General features: G+C 33.9%; 3 protein-coding genes across 4 annotated transcripts in view; 1 reads left to right on the top strand and 2 right to left on the bottom strand.

The window, feature by feature from the left end:
- Nucleotides 1-16: 16 nt before the first annotated feature.
- Nucleotides 17-7,323, bottom strand: LOC134263196 (uncharacterized). The gene is made up of 14 exons (XM_062745502.1): nt 7,228-7,323; nt 7,051-7,103; nt 6,587-6,660; nt 6,212-6,412; nt 5,718-5,806; nt 5,402-5,538; nt 4,658-4,740; nt 4,367-4,466; nt 2,842-3,311; nt 1,826-2,599; nt 1,471-1,731; nt 700-772; nt 536-611; nt 17-408 (listed from the first exon to the last, which is right to left on the bottom strand). The coding sequence occupies exons 1-14, from the start codon at nt 7,308-7,310 to the stop codon at nt 204-206; spliced, it is 2,679 nt and encodes an 892-aa protein (XP_062601486.1). The 5' UTR covers nt 7,311-7,323; the 3' UTR covers nt 17-203.
- Nucleotides 7,324-7,789: 466 nt separating this feature from the next.
- LOC134263195 (uncharacterized) lies at nt 7,790-15,607 on the top strand. Its single transcript, XM_062745501.1, has 7 exons — nt 7,790-7,975; nt 8,761-8,985; nt 9,312-9,403; nt 10,983-11,162; nt 11,536-11,594; nt 12,502-12,629; nt 13,019-15,607. The coding sequence occupies exons 1-7, from the start codon at nt 7,826-7,828 to the stop codon at nt 13,298-13,300; spliced, it is 1,116 nt and encodes a 371-aa protein (XP_062601485.1). The 5' UTR covers nt 7,790-7,825; the 3' UTR covers nt 13,301-15,607.
- Nucleotides 15,608-16,726: 1,119 nt separating this feature from the next.
- LOC134263194 (tetratricopeptide repeat protein 28-like) overlaps nt 16,727-19,369 on the bottom strand; it is a 60,674-nt gene continuing 58,031 nt past the window's right edge. For both annotated transcript variants that reach the window (XM_062745499.1, XM_062745500.1), the window contains 2 exons: nt 19,107-19,318; nt 16,727-19,021 (listed from right to left, as the gene is read on the bottom strand). In XM_062745499.1, coding sequence (XP_062601483.1) covers nt 16,814-19,021; nt 19,107-19,318 — 2,420 coding nt within the window. In that variant the 3' untranslated portion in view covers nt 16,727-16,813. The remainder of the gene's footprint in view (nt 19,022-19,106; nt 19,319-19,369) is intronic.

The raw sequence follows: 19,369 nt of genomic DNA, 5'->3' as shown, positions 1-19,369 counted from the left end.
ACTAGGTGCATTTAATATTTTTAATTTATTGTTTTTCAAACAACTGTTTTGTGTTAATTCTTCAAGATCATAGATTTTAGCACCAAAAATTACCGTTCGTAGAAATTACCATTGTCTTTCAATTTCCTTCTGTGATATTTATGTACAAAAATAAATTGTATTTTAATTAATAAATTTGTGTATGTTATAGATTGAGAACTTGCTTAATATTGTGACGCAGGTTGCACTAAATCATCCCAATCATTAACTTGACTCCAGAATTTACGAGACAGGTGAACGCTACTGAAATCACTGCACCAGAAATTCTCAGGAAGATCATCCATTGGAACTAAGTCTGAATCATCCAGCAAATGAATCTTACATTGAAAAAGCAAATCAGCTAGCTGTTGGTCTTCATCAGTCATGAGCCTTAAAAAAATAAAATGTTCTTTTTTAAATACACATGAACTCTCTAATGTGAACCAACTTTGTAAATGTACTTTTAGAAATTTTCCCCAGGCATCTCATCATTAGTAAAACAAGTAGCTGAGCTCACCTCTCAGTCTCTAAATTGCCCATTTCCTGATGAACTTCAATCTCATTGCTTTTGTTGTTGTTAGATTTTGCTTTTGCTAAAAAGAACATTTGGAGAGAATTTTTTAGAATATCATACCAATAAGTAAAATAACAGATTTACTTTGCTGTAACAGTTTTTTGTACCTTGGATATTTTGTAGGGAAGTCTTCTGTTCTCCCTCTACATAACTTTTGAGTGAATGACCATCATACATAACCTGAAAGTAGAACAATTTTGTATACAGTAAAACTTGGCTATAACAAATTCACTGGGACCAATGAAATTACTTCGATGTATCCGTAATTGGTTATACTCATATAAGGCAAAAAAAATTAATTTCTTGGTTCTCAGGCCCTCCCTCGTCTCTTCCAAGGGTACCTCATTGACCCTTTTTATTGCTAAATCAATAAAATATAAACACCAAATCACCTCCCTCATCATTTTTTGAGGTTTTGTACAATGTAAAAAGCTGCCTCATCATGTTTTGGGGGCAATAAAAAAGAAAAAAAAATGCCTCCCTCCCTCATCATATTTCTTGAAAAAAGGCCTGAGAACCAAGTAATTAACTTTGCATGGCCCAAGGAATTGGTTAAATTTTTAAAGCTGGGGATCCAAAAAAAAACTTCACTATATCCGTGAATTCACTATATCCGTGTTCATACTAAACGAGTTTTGCTGTATATTTTCTAACCTTCTTGATGGGATCAAGAAAAAACATATCCAAGGAATCAAGATACAATGTATTGATTGTTCAATACTTATTAAAACAAGTGGTTGGTACATATACATCCAAATCACTTGGACATATCCAGCGAAGGTATTTGAAAGATTGGTATTCAAGATACTGAGGTTTAACTTTACTTAATTTTAATGCATGTATGTACATGTGGAAATGGTTGTCTATATTGTATTTACCTCTCTGTATGCTTGTGCTTTCTTTATTATCTCCCCTGCCTTCACAGCACTGAGCCATCTCATTGGAGTGGTGAAGATCTCCCCACCCCTGCTCTCAATGTAACCCTGATTAGTTAGGGATGCTGTGAAGACTCTCCCCGAATGCTGAACAGTCAGAATATCCTCTGCAGGGAACAGTATGGCTAAATCTATCAGAGATTTTAGAGAAGGAAATTTTAGGCCACCAAACTTTTCATATCTTGACTCACTGTCACCTTCTTCCTAAAATGATTTGAGAATTTTATTCTAACAGTATGGATAATATTCAAAATGAAAGAAAACCCAAAGCATTGTGAAAAGTTATAAGATCATTTACCAAGGTTATACATATGTTTGCAGCATTTGATTTGGCTCCTGAGTCAGCCTGTGCTTGGTTTTTGACTAAAACAGCTTTCCTTTGAGTTTCTTGTCTATACCCTCCATCCAAATCTTTCCCTTCAGAAATCACATCTCCACTTCTCCTTCCTTCTGAAGTGGCAGACATTTGGGAGACTTGTTGAGATTCAGCCTCTCTTTGGGATTCAGCCTCTCTTTGACTTGCGATCCTTTCCTGTATCCTCCGACCGAGCTCTCTACAAGACACAGGAAACACGTCACTGGAACACACAGTGCTGGGGGAGATGTTCTTATCCTCCACAGACCTCAGGAGAGAAATGGGAGGCGACTTGAAGGAGGATTTATTTTTAGGCTGAACTGGGGGAGATTTCAGAGTTTTTTTTAGAAAAGAGTCTGGGTTGAATAGAGGTGGTGATTTTATGATTTCTGATGGTCTCCGAAACGTTTGGGATGAAGTCTTCATTTGAGCTGAATTCCTTGTACTACTTGGAGAGAATAGAGGAGTAGGAACTGTCACTGTGTTTTGTGTTTGTGACATTATTCCTGTATTTGTTTTTCCTTTGTTGGATAAAAGACTGCTGTTTGGGAGTTGGGGATACAAATAAATGACTGTTGGAGGATTTACACCTGACGGCGGCTGGGTTCTATGGACTTGGACTTTATTTCTGGAAACTACTGGTTGCTTCACATTTGAAGTCTTTTCCTGGATATTAGCATTCTGTGGTACTGCTGGTATTATCTTAGGTTGAGTAACCTAAAAAAATCAAATCTGCAGTCTTAAATTTAAATTGTGACCTTTAAAGTCAAAAGTCTGTCAGTAATATTCAGCAAATACATACTAAAGGCAAATATTCATTTATACTATTCCAACTACAACTGGCTTTATAATTTCTCTCTCTCTCTCATGTGAGCCAGTGAATTTGACAAGGAAAAAAATAAAACACATTTAAAGGGAGACAACTCGAGAAGCTGAATAATAAGAAAGCTCTTTTATACCTGAGTATTTCCTGTATTTTTTGTTTCAGACCTCTCTCTTGGTACTGTCCAAACTGCCTTCACACCACTGGAGCACTCTTCAACTGCTGAACTGGTTTTAGGGACACTGGAAGATTCTTTTAGAGAATTTCTCCTCTTTGGAACCTGTTTTTTGTTCATCCAGTCATTAACTTTACTTGAAAAAGCTTTAGACTTATCCTTTGTTTTCAGTTCCTGAGACAGGCCTTCTGTTAGATTGCCTGGGTTTAGCTTTAAGTGTTTTGTCAACTCGGCTTGCTTCACTAACAACTCCTTTAAGGTACTCTGCCTCTGTGTTAGATCCTTCATCTGTTCTCGGAGTTTGTTTCTGGATTCTATGGTTTTCACCGAATGCTTCACATCAAATGTTATTTTGACCTTTTCATAACTCATTTTCTCACTGATGTTCTTCAAGGACTTGTGCACTACAGCTAACTTTTTCTCAAAGCTTTCTAAAAAATTAATGACCATTATGATGAAAGTCATTCAAATATCTCTGGAAATAAAGCATACGGATGAATAGTTACTTCTGTTAAAAGGGATGATGATGGTTCAGAAAGATCATGGCTGGTTATAATTTTCATAACTGGTCCATAACTTTTTGCAATAAGTTTGTAAATATGCAATTTCTTTTTTATATTAAAAAAACCCTCCTTGGTAATTGTTTATTTATAACTACTGAAATGCTGCAAACGCTGCATTTCATTTCCGGAAATATGCATAGCATTTCCGACATTTTTTAATTTCATTTCCGACATTTTTTGTTTTCATTTCCGACATAATTTTTTTTTCATTTCCGGAATTTACCTGTGCAGCAATTCAATGTTTTCTAAGTCAAAGAAAATGGAATTTTAAAAGTATTTACCAAAATACATGTATTAATAAAAGATAATAAAAAAAATCTATACATATATACATACATGTAGCACTAAGTCTAGATAAAAGTGTCCAATGAGCATAAAACTTTTTCACCGCATTTTATGTGCACTAAATTAAATGTCAGTGACAGCACCATACTAATGTCAAATTAACTGATAGATTTACAAAATTGGATTTCAATGATTTATTTATGATTTATTCCTTTCAATTTTTCATAAGTAAAGTTATCAAATCTGTTACTATAAGTACTACATATGTATTTGAAAAATGTCGGAAATGAAAACAAAAAAATGTTGGAAATGAAAACAAAAAAATGTCGGAAATGAAAAAATGATAATTGCTAAAAATTCCGGAAATGAAATGCAGCCGCTGCAAACTACCTATTTCATGTTATTTAGGTACAAGAGTGATGGTGCCATAATTCTTAAAATTCCTGTGATTTAATACATGTAGTCATCATATATAACTATAAATACTAATCAAAACTAAAATACTCCCAGGTCTACTAGAAGGTATAATGGACAAAATCTTGTCTACAGACAGACAGACATGAGACAAGGTGATTCTGATATACCCTCCTACATTTCTTTTTAAATTGTTGGAAATAACTTTTTAAAATGATTAATACCTCTGTGATCTTCATTAATGTTTTTGTCTTTAACATTCTTTTCGATTTGAGTATGGATTTTTCTGATTTTCAGGAATGCCTCCACCATTTGCTCTTTAGTCTGAAACAGGAAATTAATTTGTTATTAAACTTCTAAAAGTGCAACACATACATTACAAACCAATAAAAATAGTTTTTTTACAAGTTTTATTGATGTGTTTTTCCCGACATTGCAAAGAAATCAGATACAATCTATTAATTCATTTTGAATTCATCTTAATTTTGTACACAAATTAAAATGCACATTCCTACCAAGTTGCTATCCAGATTCTTGAGCTTACTGGAAGCTGTTGACATGTCACTTGATGTCTGGGAACACTGGATTACTTGCTTTTCTGAAATAAAAATCATAAACAAATTTCAACTGCGTAAAATATTTATTATGTAAACAATTTTTTTAATCCTTTGATAGCTGCATATATAACCATTATTACTCCTATGAGTAAAATTAAGAAACTTGCAATTTTGACCTAATATAAATCATTATCCATGTCTATAGATACCGGTATTAAACTTCTCTTTCATATACCTAAAAGGTATAACCAAGCTTCAAAAGTAGATGCAAAGAAAGAGAAGAGAGAAAGTCAAAACAGTTTATTTGGTCCCTAGATTGATCCCTCCTCCCAAATCTAATTTTACATCTGGGATCAACTACAGTGTGTTTGATAAAAAATAAAATTTGCTGCTGTACCCAAACTTTTAGTAGAACTCTGGGTATCAGGAAACAAAAGCTGTGATCCTCCTATGAGTAAAATTAAGAAACTTGCAATTTTGACCTAATATAAATCATTATCCATGTCTATAAATTTTAAACTTCTCTTTCATATACCTAAAAGGTATACCGTAACCAAGCTTCAAAAGTAAATGCAAAGAAAGAGAAGAGAGAAAGTCAAAACAGTTTATTTGGTCCCTAGATTGATCCCTCCTCCCAAATCTAATTTTACATCTGGGATCAACTACAGTGTGTTTGATAAAAAATAAAATTTGCTGCTGTACCCAAACTTTTAGTAGAACTCTGGGTATCAGGAAACAAAAGCTGTGATCCTCCATACTGGGAAATCTGAATATCACATGTCTCATCTTCACCCTGTTTTGTTCTGTCCTGTTCTCCCCCTCTTATCTTTTCTGTCTCTCTAAAAATATCTTCATATGAAATACAGAAACAAAAAACGAGATACACTAAATAAAGAGCCATCCATTGAAAGGTGAAATATTTTAAGGAAAATCTGCAAAAGTCTTTTTTGGGTGGGTGAGGGGTGGAGACTGTTCATTTTATAATTCATGTATGATAGTAGTCACAGTACTTTTATACCTTTGATTTTCATGTTCTAATTGTGTATTATTTGGAGAGTTAAGTCTGGTTACATCTGAATCGTGTGAACAAACATCCATATTTTCTAACTGAAATACAAAAAAATTCCTATTACCAAGGTTAAAAAAAATTGTAATCAAATATTAACAAATTTACAAATAAATTACACTTTAAAATTAATTTTATGTGTTTCCTATTCAAAATATTTGTATTTTATCTAACAGAAGAACTCTGGGTCATTTTTTTTTTAGCATATATAAACCAAATATAAAAATTTTCACAGTGACACGTACCTTAAAGAAAACTATTATGTTTACAACCACATCTTACAGTAATATATGGGTTAGAGAATAAAGTGATCAATTTTTATTTCCTATATATATTTAAACATATGAACATAACAAATATAAAAATACAACATTTATAACAATTTATAAATCAAAATTGGTCTGATCTGGTCATCCCTAGCAGTTTATTGTATACATGTACATTACATGCTTGACAGAGTTAGAATCGTCATGTCCTCCTGTTTTATTCTGTGACACTGGACAATCAACTGGTTCCCCATCTTGAGCCTCACATGTTATAGCTTGTGTAAAAGCCTTCTGTCTGTAGTTTATAAGGATGGACTGGGAAATGCATGATTCTGAGTCTGATTCCTCATCAGGTATGGCCAGCCTTTTCTTCTTCAAGGGCTAAGTTTTACATAATTGACAATAAAATTTATGCAATAAAAAATGTTTTGTAAAAAAAGATATGGATTCTTGGTTGGTCACATCTTTGCTCATCTTTTAAATGGATTAGAGGGGACTGTAAATGCTTGGCTAGGAAACAGAATTGCATAAATTATACAATTACTTTTTACTTACACTGCAGTACACAGGGTCCTCAATTACATTACGAAATTTTGATCTTCCTATGGGAATTATAGGAGAATTGGCATCTGTAAATATAAAAAAAATCAATACTATGAATGTTCAGTTAGGTTTTTTTAAAAAGTGGTGCTACATGCAAGTGCTGAAGACAGCAAGTTTTTATCTTACAAGGGTTTATTAAGAGAGGAGGGGAATGGCAGGATACTGAAGTGAAAGATGAAGGCCTGACCCTCATTGCAGGTTAATTTTAGAATTTTTTCACTTGTGTCAGTCTCCTGGTTAAAAATATCACAAACTTGCCCTCATTTGAAAAATCATCTTCGCTAGCCAAAGGTTTCTGATACGGTACTCTCCTCATAAACCCTTGGGTTTACGAGGAGAGCAGCATATCAGAATTGAGAAACCCTTGCCAGTTGGCTAGCGAAGATGTTGAAAAATATTTTTATTTTTTTACATACCACCGCAAGCACCAACTTCCTCTTCAGGAACCCTGTTTCCTGTCATATTTAGACTGGAAAGTTAAAATCAAAATAATAATATTTTTTCAAAAAGAACATGTTAATAAGGTATATAGATCTATTCATGATTAATTAATATTGAAGAGGAAAAAAAGTGGGATCACAAAGTTTTCTTACAAGCTGAATGTCAGATCTGGGGAGTTGTTTCCACTGTGCTTTGTTGTTCCACTAACGATTGAGGTTTCACTGTCAGAGTCCATGCTTGTTATCCCCTTTTCCCTGGAAATATTAGGGCCTATAATAATTGCAGATTTGATATTTCAAAGAACATCTCTGAAATTTAATGTACAATTTTAAGAGCGAAACATATTTTCAACTTAAAACTACCTACAGTTTACCTCATTGAATATATGCCTTCATCGTTGGTAACAAAGGAATGTCTCAAGGTGTTCGTGCTGGGAAAATGCATTTATCTTTTCCCGCCAAAAAACTAGATTAAAAAACCTTGCTGAGTAAAACTTCCGGAAATGGAAAAAAAAATCATGCTCTGTCCAATAATTTTTCATTCAATCGTCATTAAAAATTTTACATTCATAATAACTGGAATTTTTATTTGTATTCTTTTTTCTCATGATTTTTCTGTTTCACGTAATAATTTTTTTTTTTTTTTCGGAATTTACAAAGCAAAGGGATTAGTTTTATACATTATTTGCATTCGCTGACATCCGATTTGATTTTTTTGTAAAATGTTTGTCTGCATCATCTGTTTACCAATATGATTTTGTGGCTGATTGAGTTTATACCCTATCTTTGGGTAGTGACAGTGCCAGTTTATGGCTCATTCTGTGGAATTGATCTCATTTTACGAATATCTATTCTCTTGTTTATTTATGTCATCGCAGGAGAAATGGTTCCAAAATCGTTGGTAAGAAACGAAAATACAAAATAGCCATCTGGTGATCTGTAATGTTTCAAGTACATTGTACAAGTGTAATATTGACGGCGCGACCGTTAGGGCGATCTCAGATACTTATCCAGTTTTTATTTAGATCGGGCTAGTCAAACCGCACGTGACATTCGGTGCGTGTAAGACTCTGACGTCACATGACGTCGTATGCATGTTGCTTTACCAAACCAAAGCCTGAATTTTAATAAGGAATCGTTTAATTATTGACTATTTTTCAGCAACAAATTCATTAAATCAAGGCAAATTTATTATTTCATTTTATAACTTTTGTTCTTATTCTCGTGAGAACGTTGCTTTAGCGTTGTATACAAAGCGATGCATTGTGGGTCCAAATTACTGCGTCAAAAAATTCTATCAAATGAATGTGCAGTAGTCCGAATTTTCTCTTTGCCCAGGCGTTGTTGTTAGAGCTCGGAGTTACGAGCGTCGCTTTGCGACGCTTGCTGCGCTCGCTGTTATCTGCTCATAGATTAAAAGCAACTTTCTATTGATAAATAAAAAACACTGATTATGTAAACAGAATTGACAGAAGTGAAAATGCCTAAATGGGTTATTAAAGGAAGCAGGATGCTGTGTTGATTTCGACACTATTTCCTCTTTTCATCATGTTCATAAATGTTGTCATAAGAGCTTGCTGCACTCATACTAGTTTAACAGAAATAAACTAAAGTGCATTGTGTCGCCAATTATGATAGCATAGGTTAATTATGTTTTCAGGAAATACTCTTTTATTATTTTTCTAGCATTTAGTGGTTCCATATCTTAGCTTTGGATTATGGGCTTTGATAGTGTATTATGTGCCTGTTAACCTGATTCCATGGCCAGTCATCTGGTTGTATGACAAGATATTATGGATAACTGGGCCTGTTCTGATGATCTCAGAAATCATTCTTGCTGTGAATTTCCAAATGCAGTGTAGTCAGCGTGTTTGTAATCGGATACAAGAAGATGATTCCTCATTATTTAAGGTAAATTGACAAAATTCTTCATGATTTATGGGTTATTTAAATATTGTAAATTCCTAGCTAGTGCCAGGTGCAATATGTTTTTAAAAATCACAAGTAATTTAAAATAGATGGTTTTAATATTACTGTTAATTTAATCATCTTCTGTGAGCAATGTGTCAGTACTGAATTTTCATGTTGTTTTTATATTTTATATTTGAATACAAAGGATTAGTTTTACATTTGTTAAGTGTTTTTAAATCAATATTAAATTTTCTAATATTGTTTGATTTTTAACTATGGAATTTTAACAATGTTAACAAAGCTATATTCTATCTTTTCTTTTTTAGCTTATCATAATTTTATTTTCTGCGGCTTGTTATGCGCTTATGGCATCCTTTCTATATGAGATTTATTCGACTGGCTCCACAACTCACTATTTGTAAGTGCATGATAATAAAATTTCAAAATCTGAAAATAGAGCAATCTGCATGTTTAATTTTAATAAGATTTTATTTTTCCTTCTGAATAATTTTTAAATAATTGTACAGACTCAAACTCAGTAAGTAAAACTTTTACAGTTGTTTATTGGACTTACTTGATGTGAATGTACGTAGTAAAAAATCTGATTCACTGAAGAATAAGCAAACATTTTACTCTAAACTTATAGTGACAATGTAAATATAAAACCACTGACATACACATCCCATTTTTCCAGAAATATTATGGCAGTTTGAGAGGCATATATACAATTTTAAAGTAATTCTTTGGGAATCTCTATTTGTGGGCAAGAAAAATAGGATTAACTAGATATGATCTCGTTGCGAGCAACGAGAGGTCTTCCGTCCGATTCAGGAAAAAGAAACCCTCGTAAAATCGACCTGACAAGAGATTCAAAATTTTCGTCACAAGGAGGATTGAACCCAGGTCGCCAACGTGAATGCACTTTTTTTTTCTCTTTTATCCCAACGCGCAAACCATTAAGCTATTGGGAATACTGCTCTAAATATACTTGTGTATACTTTTGCAACAGTACACCTGTCTAAGAATCATAAAAGGCGGGCCACTATTCATAATTTCGCGCCAAACGTCTTTTCTTTGGACTGATCTATTAAATAGGTGTGATAGCTTCAATGAAATTAAATAAATAAAACGTCTTATCTCCTTTATTTTTTTTTAATGTTAAGAAAGTATATTTAACACATTGTAAACATTACATATCGTATCTAGCTCAGTTACACTAAAGCAGTTAAACGGAAATTAAGTTTTGAGATTGAAACTGAATTGCAACGTACTACTACGTGAGAGTCCACGTAGTTTTTCACATTTCATGTATCCTTATGTCAGAATGGTTTAATCAAACGCTCAGCTGCCTCTATAAACCCCTACTCGCGAAATGGCGGAGTTGACAGAGACAGCCGCCATCTTGGGCCCGCTTCAGATTTTCAAATATTAATATCTAGAGTTAAGACTAACCAATATTCAAATAAACTTATATAGTAAGCATCAATAGAAGGGTCTATATATAAAAAATATTGAAAAACAAAAAAGTTAGAAAATACAATTTTTTTTAATTTGCTTGTCGTAACGACCGGAAGTACTGACGACGAACGAAAGGTCGCGTCCTGGATAGTGAATATCACGATCTATAATCCCTAAAAGTTTCACAACGATATCTTTTACCGTTCTTGAGATTATCCGAAGACAAAATGTCATTTTAAAATCAGGAAATGTCCCATAGCTTGGCACCGGAAGCGAATTTCCAAAAAATCTCCCGGATATATAAAATTCATATTACGACACATCTTTTCTGAAAATTTCACGTCATTCCACTCAGTAGTTTTCGAGAAATCGTGTGCACAAAATTAGAAAGTCAAAAAAATAATAAAAAGAATAATAATAATAATAATAATAATAAGAAACAGTAGAATCACTATAAGGTCTTCCGTGAAGACGGAAGACCTTAATAAATTTGAAAGAATTATATACCGGTACATTTATATATTTTCTCTGTGTTGTAGACTGGTGTTCTTAGTGCTGATTATGTGTGTAGCGGTACACAACATGATGTGGATGTCCCAGGATGGAATCCTATGTGATGCAGCTTTTACTTGTTTGTGTACAGTGTGTATTCTGTTTGCCATGAAAGAGGAGACAACTCTCATCAACTCACCTCTCAAAACTCCATCCACCTGGTTTCAGTAAGTAGCATAACAGAGTTGTCTGGATTGTATCAGACCAAAAGGTTTATTATATATTAATAGGCTAATAGTAAATTATTAGAGGTATAAATATATAGTTTACAAATAAAGCTACAATGCAAATGTATACTTAAATCAGCTACTACTGGTATACTAGTCTCGCTTCTCCCCAGACTATGTTTCTTGAGACTTTACACAAGTTTTCTACAGACTCTGTTGTAAAAAGAAAACATTTTGTGTACATGGGAAGAGTAATTGTGAAGACATTTTTCTGTGTACATAGGAAGAAAATTTTCATATTGAATCCAAGAAGATTTTGTAGGAGTAAAGCATGTCATTTGTGTATATTCTTATACTCTTATTTCTTTTGTAGGTATGATCCCAAACAGTCCATGTTTCATCTGGGATTGTTCATCTTCAATAGCACAGTGGGTAAGTTAAAATGTATTTACCTTAAATAGGATTAGGTAAATGAAAGTTTATTTCTACGTAAATTTGTGCTTTTATCCTACAAAGTAGTGTTGGCAAATCGGACGATTTTTAGTAACCAGTTACTCGCTTCATCTTCCGATCGAGTACCCGGTTACTCGGATGATTTTTCGTAAAAGTATCAATATCTTTTATTTATCTTATGCTTTACTTATCGGTGGTAGTAATACACAAATATACTGTATATGGACATTATATTTACAATACACACATGCGATATTGTCAACAAATTTTGATTTTAGATTAAAGAAAATAAGAAATTTGACACACGAAGAAGACAAATAAAGACATCGTCAATCACTGTCTCACAATTGCTTTCCTTATGCTTTCCTTTTCAGCCCCCGAAATATGTCGCTATCAAGGAGAATAATAATTATCTACATACTCCGTAATTAATACTTAATTTGTTGAGATTTTGAATCAACTGTTCTTTCTTACAGTTACACTCCAATAATTAATTTGTCTGAGGCGGCATCTCGTTAAATTATCAAATGAGGTACTCATAACTCAGGCCTTCAAAAGTTGTATACCCCCAAGCAATCAAAGCTATTAATTATATAAACTGTGAAAACTAATCAAAACAATTTGATCCACTGCAACCATGTATTAGATCAAGTCTAACGTTAACTAAAATTAGGGAAATGTGTAAGTATATACATTTATAAATTATAAAACAATCATTTTATATGCATTTACTTTGTAGATTTTTTTTTTCATGCGAGTGACCGAATAGCAGTTTTACTAACCTATACTCGCATCGTTCGACGGTTAACCAGTTAACCGGGTACTCGTTGCCAACACTACTACAAAGAGAAATGTTTTATTGTCTTGGATGTTATACTTTTAATAGATAGTGCAGGCCTGGCCATTGGATTTCTGATGAAGTTTTTGCGTCCATTTTTCCTGTTGACTCTTGGTGTTCGGCTTTATAGCATTCTGTACATAGTAGAAAGCTTGAACAGAATAGATGAGCTGCAGGTATAATCATCATTATAGTCAGTCTATCTAATCAATACAGAAAATGTGAATGATAAAATGTTTTAAAAATTATATCTTGGAGGATCATTTTATTTCTAAAGCGTTAAGCAATATACACATTTTAAATAAAGTTTACAGTTAAACTTCAGTTTCTGGACCACTGGTATTTCAAATACCAAGTATATTTTGAACTGAATTGGAATCACAACCACTGATTCTTTAAGTGTTTTACCCTTGATACCTCAACTCTTTGTAAATATCTCTTAAGGTTCAGTCTCACTGAGTTCATTTGGATAACAAGGTTTGACTGTATTTTAAAAGTTAATTGTAAAATGAAGGTGAAATCATGATAGTAAGATTTTGAATTAATATACTGCTTTTTCTCCTAGCGTGAATACGATTGGCCTACTTACGAATTCCTGGAAGAAAAAATAACTCCCTGGAAATCTCCCCTGACGGTGAAGCTGGCCGTCGTGTTCATGTTTACTCAAATGACCAGCAACTTGTTCTACGAGAGTCAAGGTGTAACAATTCTGAACACATTCCCATTTAACCTGGTGAGGAATTTCTATCCCAAAGACATCATATTTGGTAGAGTTATGCAAATGATTGCTGTAAATTGTTTCTACATTGGGAGGTTATCCAATGAAAGGTCAGAGTGGGGCGACTAGTTCTTATGAAGTGATATGATTGGTCCAAATTGTCTTTATACATTCATGGAACAACCAATCAAAAGGTAGAATGAAACTCTTGGATCTCATGGAATTGAATTATTTAATTATACATCCAAAGACTGTCAATGATATGACATAGAAAAATGGCTGTTTTTTTCAATAAATTAGAATAACAGATGTAAACTTTTGCTGTATTGAAAGATTATGCAATGTAGGAACAGTTAGAGTGCATTGCTGGTTCTGTGAGATGTGAGCTTTTTTAACAGGAGTGGTTGATTGTAGTTAAGTGAGTTTATTTCTTTGATAGATTTTCCAAAATTTCTTCGTTATTAATGTACATATCATTTTGATTATGAATACCGGGGTAAGTGCATAGAATTCTAGTTTGATGTGTGTATATCTGAAGAAAGCATGCAAGAAGAAATGTGCCCTTTGTTGTTGTTATCATTCTGTGTGTGTGAGTGAAAGAGAGAGAAGAGATGATATCATGATAGTTTAAATAAGGTGTCAGTGTCTTTGATTGTACTAGCTAGTACATAACGACATACATTAAAGTATCTGAACTACAAATCAAAATGTACATGGAAAATTATTCTAGAACTTTACTGTATATTTCTTTTTTTTTCTTTTTGAGAACATATTCTAATCATATAAGAACATTCTTTGTTTTATGTACATCCTCTAAAACTTGTGTATTAATCTGTTTTTAAATTAAAAGGTATACAGTTTGTACTTCTTGATATTATGATATTATACCAAAACAAATCTGATGGTATAAGAATTGCATAATTTATTCTTTATTTTTTCCTTTCATTGCAGGGTTGTCCCTAAGGTTTGAAAAAGCAAAGAACATTAAAAAATTGAAGGGGGTCTGGAGGTCCTCCCCTAAGGTGGACTGAGGGGGAATACAAGAATAAGTGGAGGATTATGTAATTTTAATTGGGGGAAATTCCCCGACACCTTGATCTTAGGGACAACATTGCAATGAGATTTTGGGAGGCGGCATAATTAAAATTTTACAATATTTAATTTTCAGTATGGGAATAGTTTTTCTTGTTTGATTATTATATGTCTTTTTTGAAGATTTTCCCCCCTTTTTACATGACTGTATGTAAACATAAACAGCTGTCCATATTATTTATACATGTACATTGACTAATCCTAACTTAACAAATGCTCTTAGTCTGTCCAATTTTGTATGTTTATCTTTGATTATGTAGATAGAGATGCTTTGTTTGCCTCCATTTTGTTTATATTAGTGGATCTGAAAAAAATAACTGAATTTTTTTTATTTGAAGACTTACTACTCATGGCAATATTTGTTGCAGATCAGCATAATTTAGTTATTATAGTCACATTCTTTGAATTACAGTGGAGCCTCATTTATCCGGACGCATTGGTTCCTTGTTAATTTGTCCGGATATGTGAAGCGTCGGGATATCTGAATTACCAGTGAAACAAGACAATGTAACATTAGAAATTCTGTTCCGATGAAAAGTCATCCGGATACTGAAGCATCCGGATATCTAGCATCCGGATATCTGAAGGTCCACTGTACTTCATTTATATATATATCATCGGATCTGCATCATATCAGAATCATTTACATGTACCGGTAGTTCTTTGTGATACATATTCAGAATCTGTAAATTCCTTCTTTTGTCCCATGAAGGTGTATAGACTGACTGCTCTCTGTATCAGTTTATTTTTTAAGGGGGGGTAATTTCGTCGCATAAAAAGGCACAAATTGATAATTATTTTTATTATCATTTTAGGGTGATGCAGAGGGGGTGGGGTTTGATGAATATTTGTTCCTATAATTGGTGCATTGCTAATTTATGATAATAAAAGTTACTTCAAATTTATGCACCCTATGAAAAGATGAGGACAAACAAAACCTAATATTAACTGTTATAACCAAATAATGTTGACTATGGTATACCATTACCTTATTCTTCTAGGTGCCTGCTGATTCTATCAAGATATATGTATTAACATTTTTTTAAATATTAGGGTAATACTAATTAAAATAGTGTTTTTTTTTGTTGGTTGATTATTAGTTTTTTGTTTTTCTCTCAATCTTGTTCATTTTTTTTTTGTATGAGCCAGATTTCCTATGAAAATCTGCATGTAGAATGTTTTTGATTTTGTTATTTCAGAGTAGAACACAGTAGACCAATTTTTTAAGGTAAAAACCTTTTCTTGGTTTTGTATTGCTTTTTTATATGGGTAAATTACAAACTGCTGCAGCTGATTTTGTTAAAAATAGAAAATAAAATTAATTGAAATACCACTTTACATTTTCTTGAATATCTGATTTCCAAATTGAAGTTTGTAGAAAATAGAGGGGAAACAACTCTAGCCTGTTGTTGAATTTCAATAATTGAAGCAGAAAAAGTATCAAATGCAGAATTACAGATCATACTTGCATTTCATTTGATCTGCTCTGATAATTTTTATGGGAGTATTCGCCTCTGCACCCATAGCTGTAATTCCTATCGAGAAACTCAGAGGAATAAGTATTGCTTATGTCATCTGGAGCATCTCGGGGCCTTTCACAAAGATTTTTTTTTTTTTTCAAAAAAATTAAGGTCCAATATATATGCAGTGTACAATCTTTCAGTTTGGAATGACTAATTAAAAAAAAAAAAAAGGAATTTTTGTTCGTGTAAAGGGACATGACAACTTGGTCTATTTGTTTTAAGCATTGAGAGGAAAATACCTTACATTGTGTTGTTCCCTCAAAATCTGTTTCATGCATTATAAATGGTCATTGGACAACACTTTTAAATATACAGATATTTTTCTCTATCAAGCCATTTATATCCGTGAACAATCCTTTCACAATGCTTTGTACTAAGTTGTATAACATCCATATTTAATTCCCTCTGCCTATTTCAGCCTCTTCTTGCACTGAATATATGTGTATTCAATGTGAACTCAAATCTGCTTCTATCGGATATTATGTATAAGACATAATGACACAATTTTGTTTTATTAGAATATTTTATTGTATTATATTCAGTAGCCCTTTCTTTAGTCAGGCCACTCCACAATGTTAAATAAAATGCATAGTGATATTGCTACAGTAAAGGATGGTCATTTATATATATACAAGCATGTACAATGAGCCTTGTTTGGAAGTAAATATATGTACAACATAAGTATATTTATTAGATATAAATAAGTGAAATATTTTTGGAATGAAAATGGAATGTGAAATGCATTGGACAATAAGAAACAATACAAAAAAAATGCAATTCAGATCTACTTCTTTTCATCATATTTTCATTTAAAAAAAAAGATTTAAATTACTTGTATTTTTTTTTTGCCATTGCATGAGATAAAAATATAATAGTACCCCATATATAATTTAAAAATAAATGCTTAGCAAATTTCTAGTTTCAATCAAAATACATGTCATGTGAGCATAGAAATATCACAAAAAATACATGCATTAAAAATTAAAACTCCACAGTTTATCTGAAAAGTAAAAAGATCACAGAAGAGTTAGCACTTTGATGACTGCAATACTTGAGTCTTCCTACCCCTTCCCAAGTACAACTGTCTAATCTGGTCCGAGGTCCGCGTCCCGGGTCCACCAGGATTGACCCCGGTCTGACCCAGGTTAGCTTTGTAGGTAGGAAGAGCACTATTTCTGAGCTCCATTGCACTGGGGTTTTGATTTCCGTTTACAACCACTCCACCTCTCACTGTACCATTCATGTAGAAGCTTTCCATTGCCGTAGGAACGCTTCCATTTCCAAAAGTTTTCATTGGTGGATATTGGTTAGGTGTTTCACTGATATGATTCCCTGCTATACGAATGGGTTGTTTTGAGCCAATGATATTGTTAGGTTTAAATCTGTCTGCTGGATTAATAGGAAACTGTATGGGGGTTACAGGACTAGCTCTATTCGAGTTTTGTGTGCTGGAGGAGTCCAAATCACTGGGTTCAGAATCTGAGAAGCTCACTCTCTTTTTGGGTTTCTTGTTCTTTTCTCGTAAGCAGCTCGGCGAAGAATTCAGAATGGACTTTGGACTAGTTCCTCTTGTGGATCCATGAGAGCTGTTAAAACTATTATCATGTAAAGGATGACCATTTCCTCCTCCACTGACAGGAGATTCAGGAATCTCAGGAGTACTTGTTTGACTATTATGCATCGGTGAAGGTGATTGTGTTAGTCTGTTGTTTGATGGGGGAATTTTCACTGGATTGTTAGGGCTATGAATCACTGTCACTATAGAAGAAGCAGAAGAGCTCACACTCATTTTACTGTCTGGCCTTTGATGGTTTTGAGAATTGATGGAATTGAGAAAAGAAGAGGCATCTCTAGTGACACTACCTCTTGCAAGGTTTTGTAATGACGCCTTGTCCACTGTCTGATTATTATTCTTCATGGAAGAAAAAAGTTGTTTTGGCGATGAGCTAGTGAAAGCTGAGATATTGCTTGACTGGACATTTTGTTGCACAGTTAAAGAGTTGATTCTGGACACTATTGAGTTCACATTATTGAAATCTTGAGCTGGCGATGGGTGAGTATTGTTCACATTGGCACTTTGAGGTGAGTTTGAGGAAAGGTTTTCTGTGTAAGGTTGAAATGATTTTGGTTTCTTGGGAATGGGAGGTGGTGGTCTTTTGCCTTCAAAAGGCATATGTCTTCCAACTTCACTTCTGTCATCACTAGAATGTCCAATTGTTTGCTGAAGAGCAGGTGCACTGATTTTTTGTGAACTATGGAATTCTTTACGTAAAGCCATTGCCTCTTGTCTGGATGAAGCAAGACTTTCTCTTTGGACATGTTCTAACTTTTCCCTATAATTCTCAACATCTGCATTAATGCGAAGAGCTAACTCCTTATGTCCAAGTTTAGTCACATCAATGCTCTGTTGGCTAGCATCACTTTGATTTGATGAAGTCACCTCAGAATGAAATCCTGACTCATTTGGCACTGGCTCAACATTTTTGATATTTTTAATAATCATCGCCTCTGGAAGTTCATTGGGTAATCCATTGGTATCACTTATTCCACTGGTATCAGACATGTCTGACTGCCTCAGAGCATCATTCCTTTGGAAAAGATCACTTCCACTATCCGACAAAGAATTCTGCGGTTCCCCTTCACAAGCACTACTAATATTGGACAAATCTGAGCTCCTGTGAGCGTCATATCTGTCGAAGTTTGACTTACGGTGTGACCTTTCACTGTCTCTCACAGAACTACTAACACTGACATCACTATACCCACTGTTTTGTCTGCTGAAATTATACTCTTCATGCTCAGAATAATCGGATCCTCCACTCCGAACACTCCCACTTAATTTTGCAGGATACGAATACGTATATTCCTGAGTACAGCTACTAGGAGACTGTGTGCTAAATCCATCTGACAAACTATAGTGCTCTGTACTACACTGTAGCATGTCTCGATCAGGAGTTCTAGCATCAGGAATGGTGCTACACTCGCTGTCAGAATTTGTAGACACAGTCATCCTGTATTCCTTCCAGCTGTTTCCAGAACTCGTATGGCCATCAGTTTCACTTTCACTATTCTCACTGATCTCCTGAAGCTCATGAATATCACTGTGATGGGAATGATGAGATAGAGTGGTACCAGAAGGTCCGTACATGTTACGGATTCTGCTCTGGTGGTTGAGGTAGATAGAGGGGTCGGTCCTCTGATTTCTGGAGCTAACTTTTCTTCCTGAAAGTCCTCCCTGAAAGTTTAAAGTAAAACATTAGTGAACATTCTTTCAGATTTATAGCCAAAGAAAAACCAGCTTACTTATAAGTCAGACCTACCTGATGCATCAGTTGCATCTTGGTCATCATTCTCATTTTTTCCATTTCTGCAGGGTTGAAGAGAGACTTCTTCCTGCTCCCCCTGGGGGACAGAGGAGGGGTGCTTCCCTTGGAGAAGTTGGAGGTTGAGGTAGAGCCACTGTGGGAGGAGGATAAACTCTCTAGACTGCTGGAACTGTCCACAGACAAGGACTTGGGGGCCTCCTGGGTGTCTATGGAATGCAAAATAATATTCAGTTTAGTTTGCAAAATCTTTGGTGAAT

The sequence above is a fragment of the Saccostrea cucullata genome, unplaced genomic scaffold (genome assembly GCF_032062105.1).
Source record: "Saccostrea cucullata isolate Sc308-1 unplaced genomic scaffold, CSIRO_AGI_Scuc_v1 ctg331, whole genome shotgun sequence".
NCBI lineage: Eukaryota > Metazoa > Mollusca > Bivalvia > Ostreida > Ostreidae > Saccostrea > Saccostrea cuccullata.
This window is presented reverse-complemented; position numbering and strand designations above follow the sequence as displayed.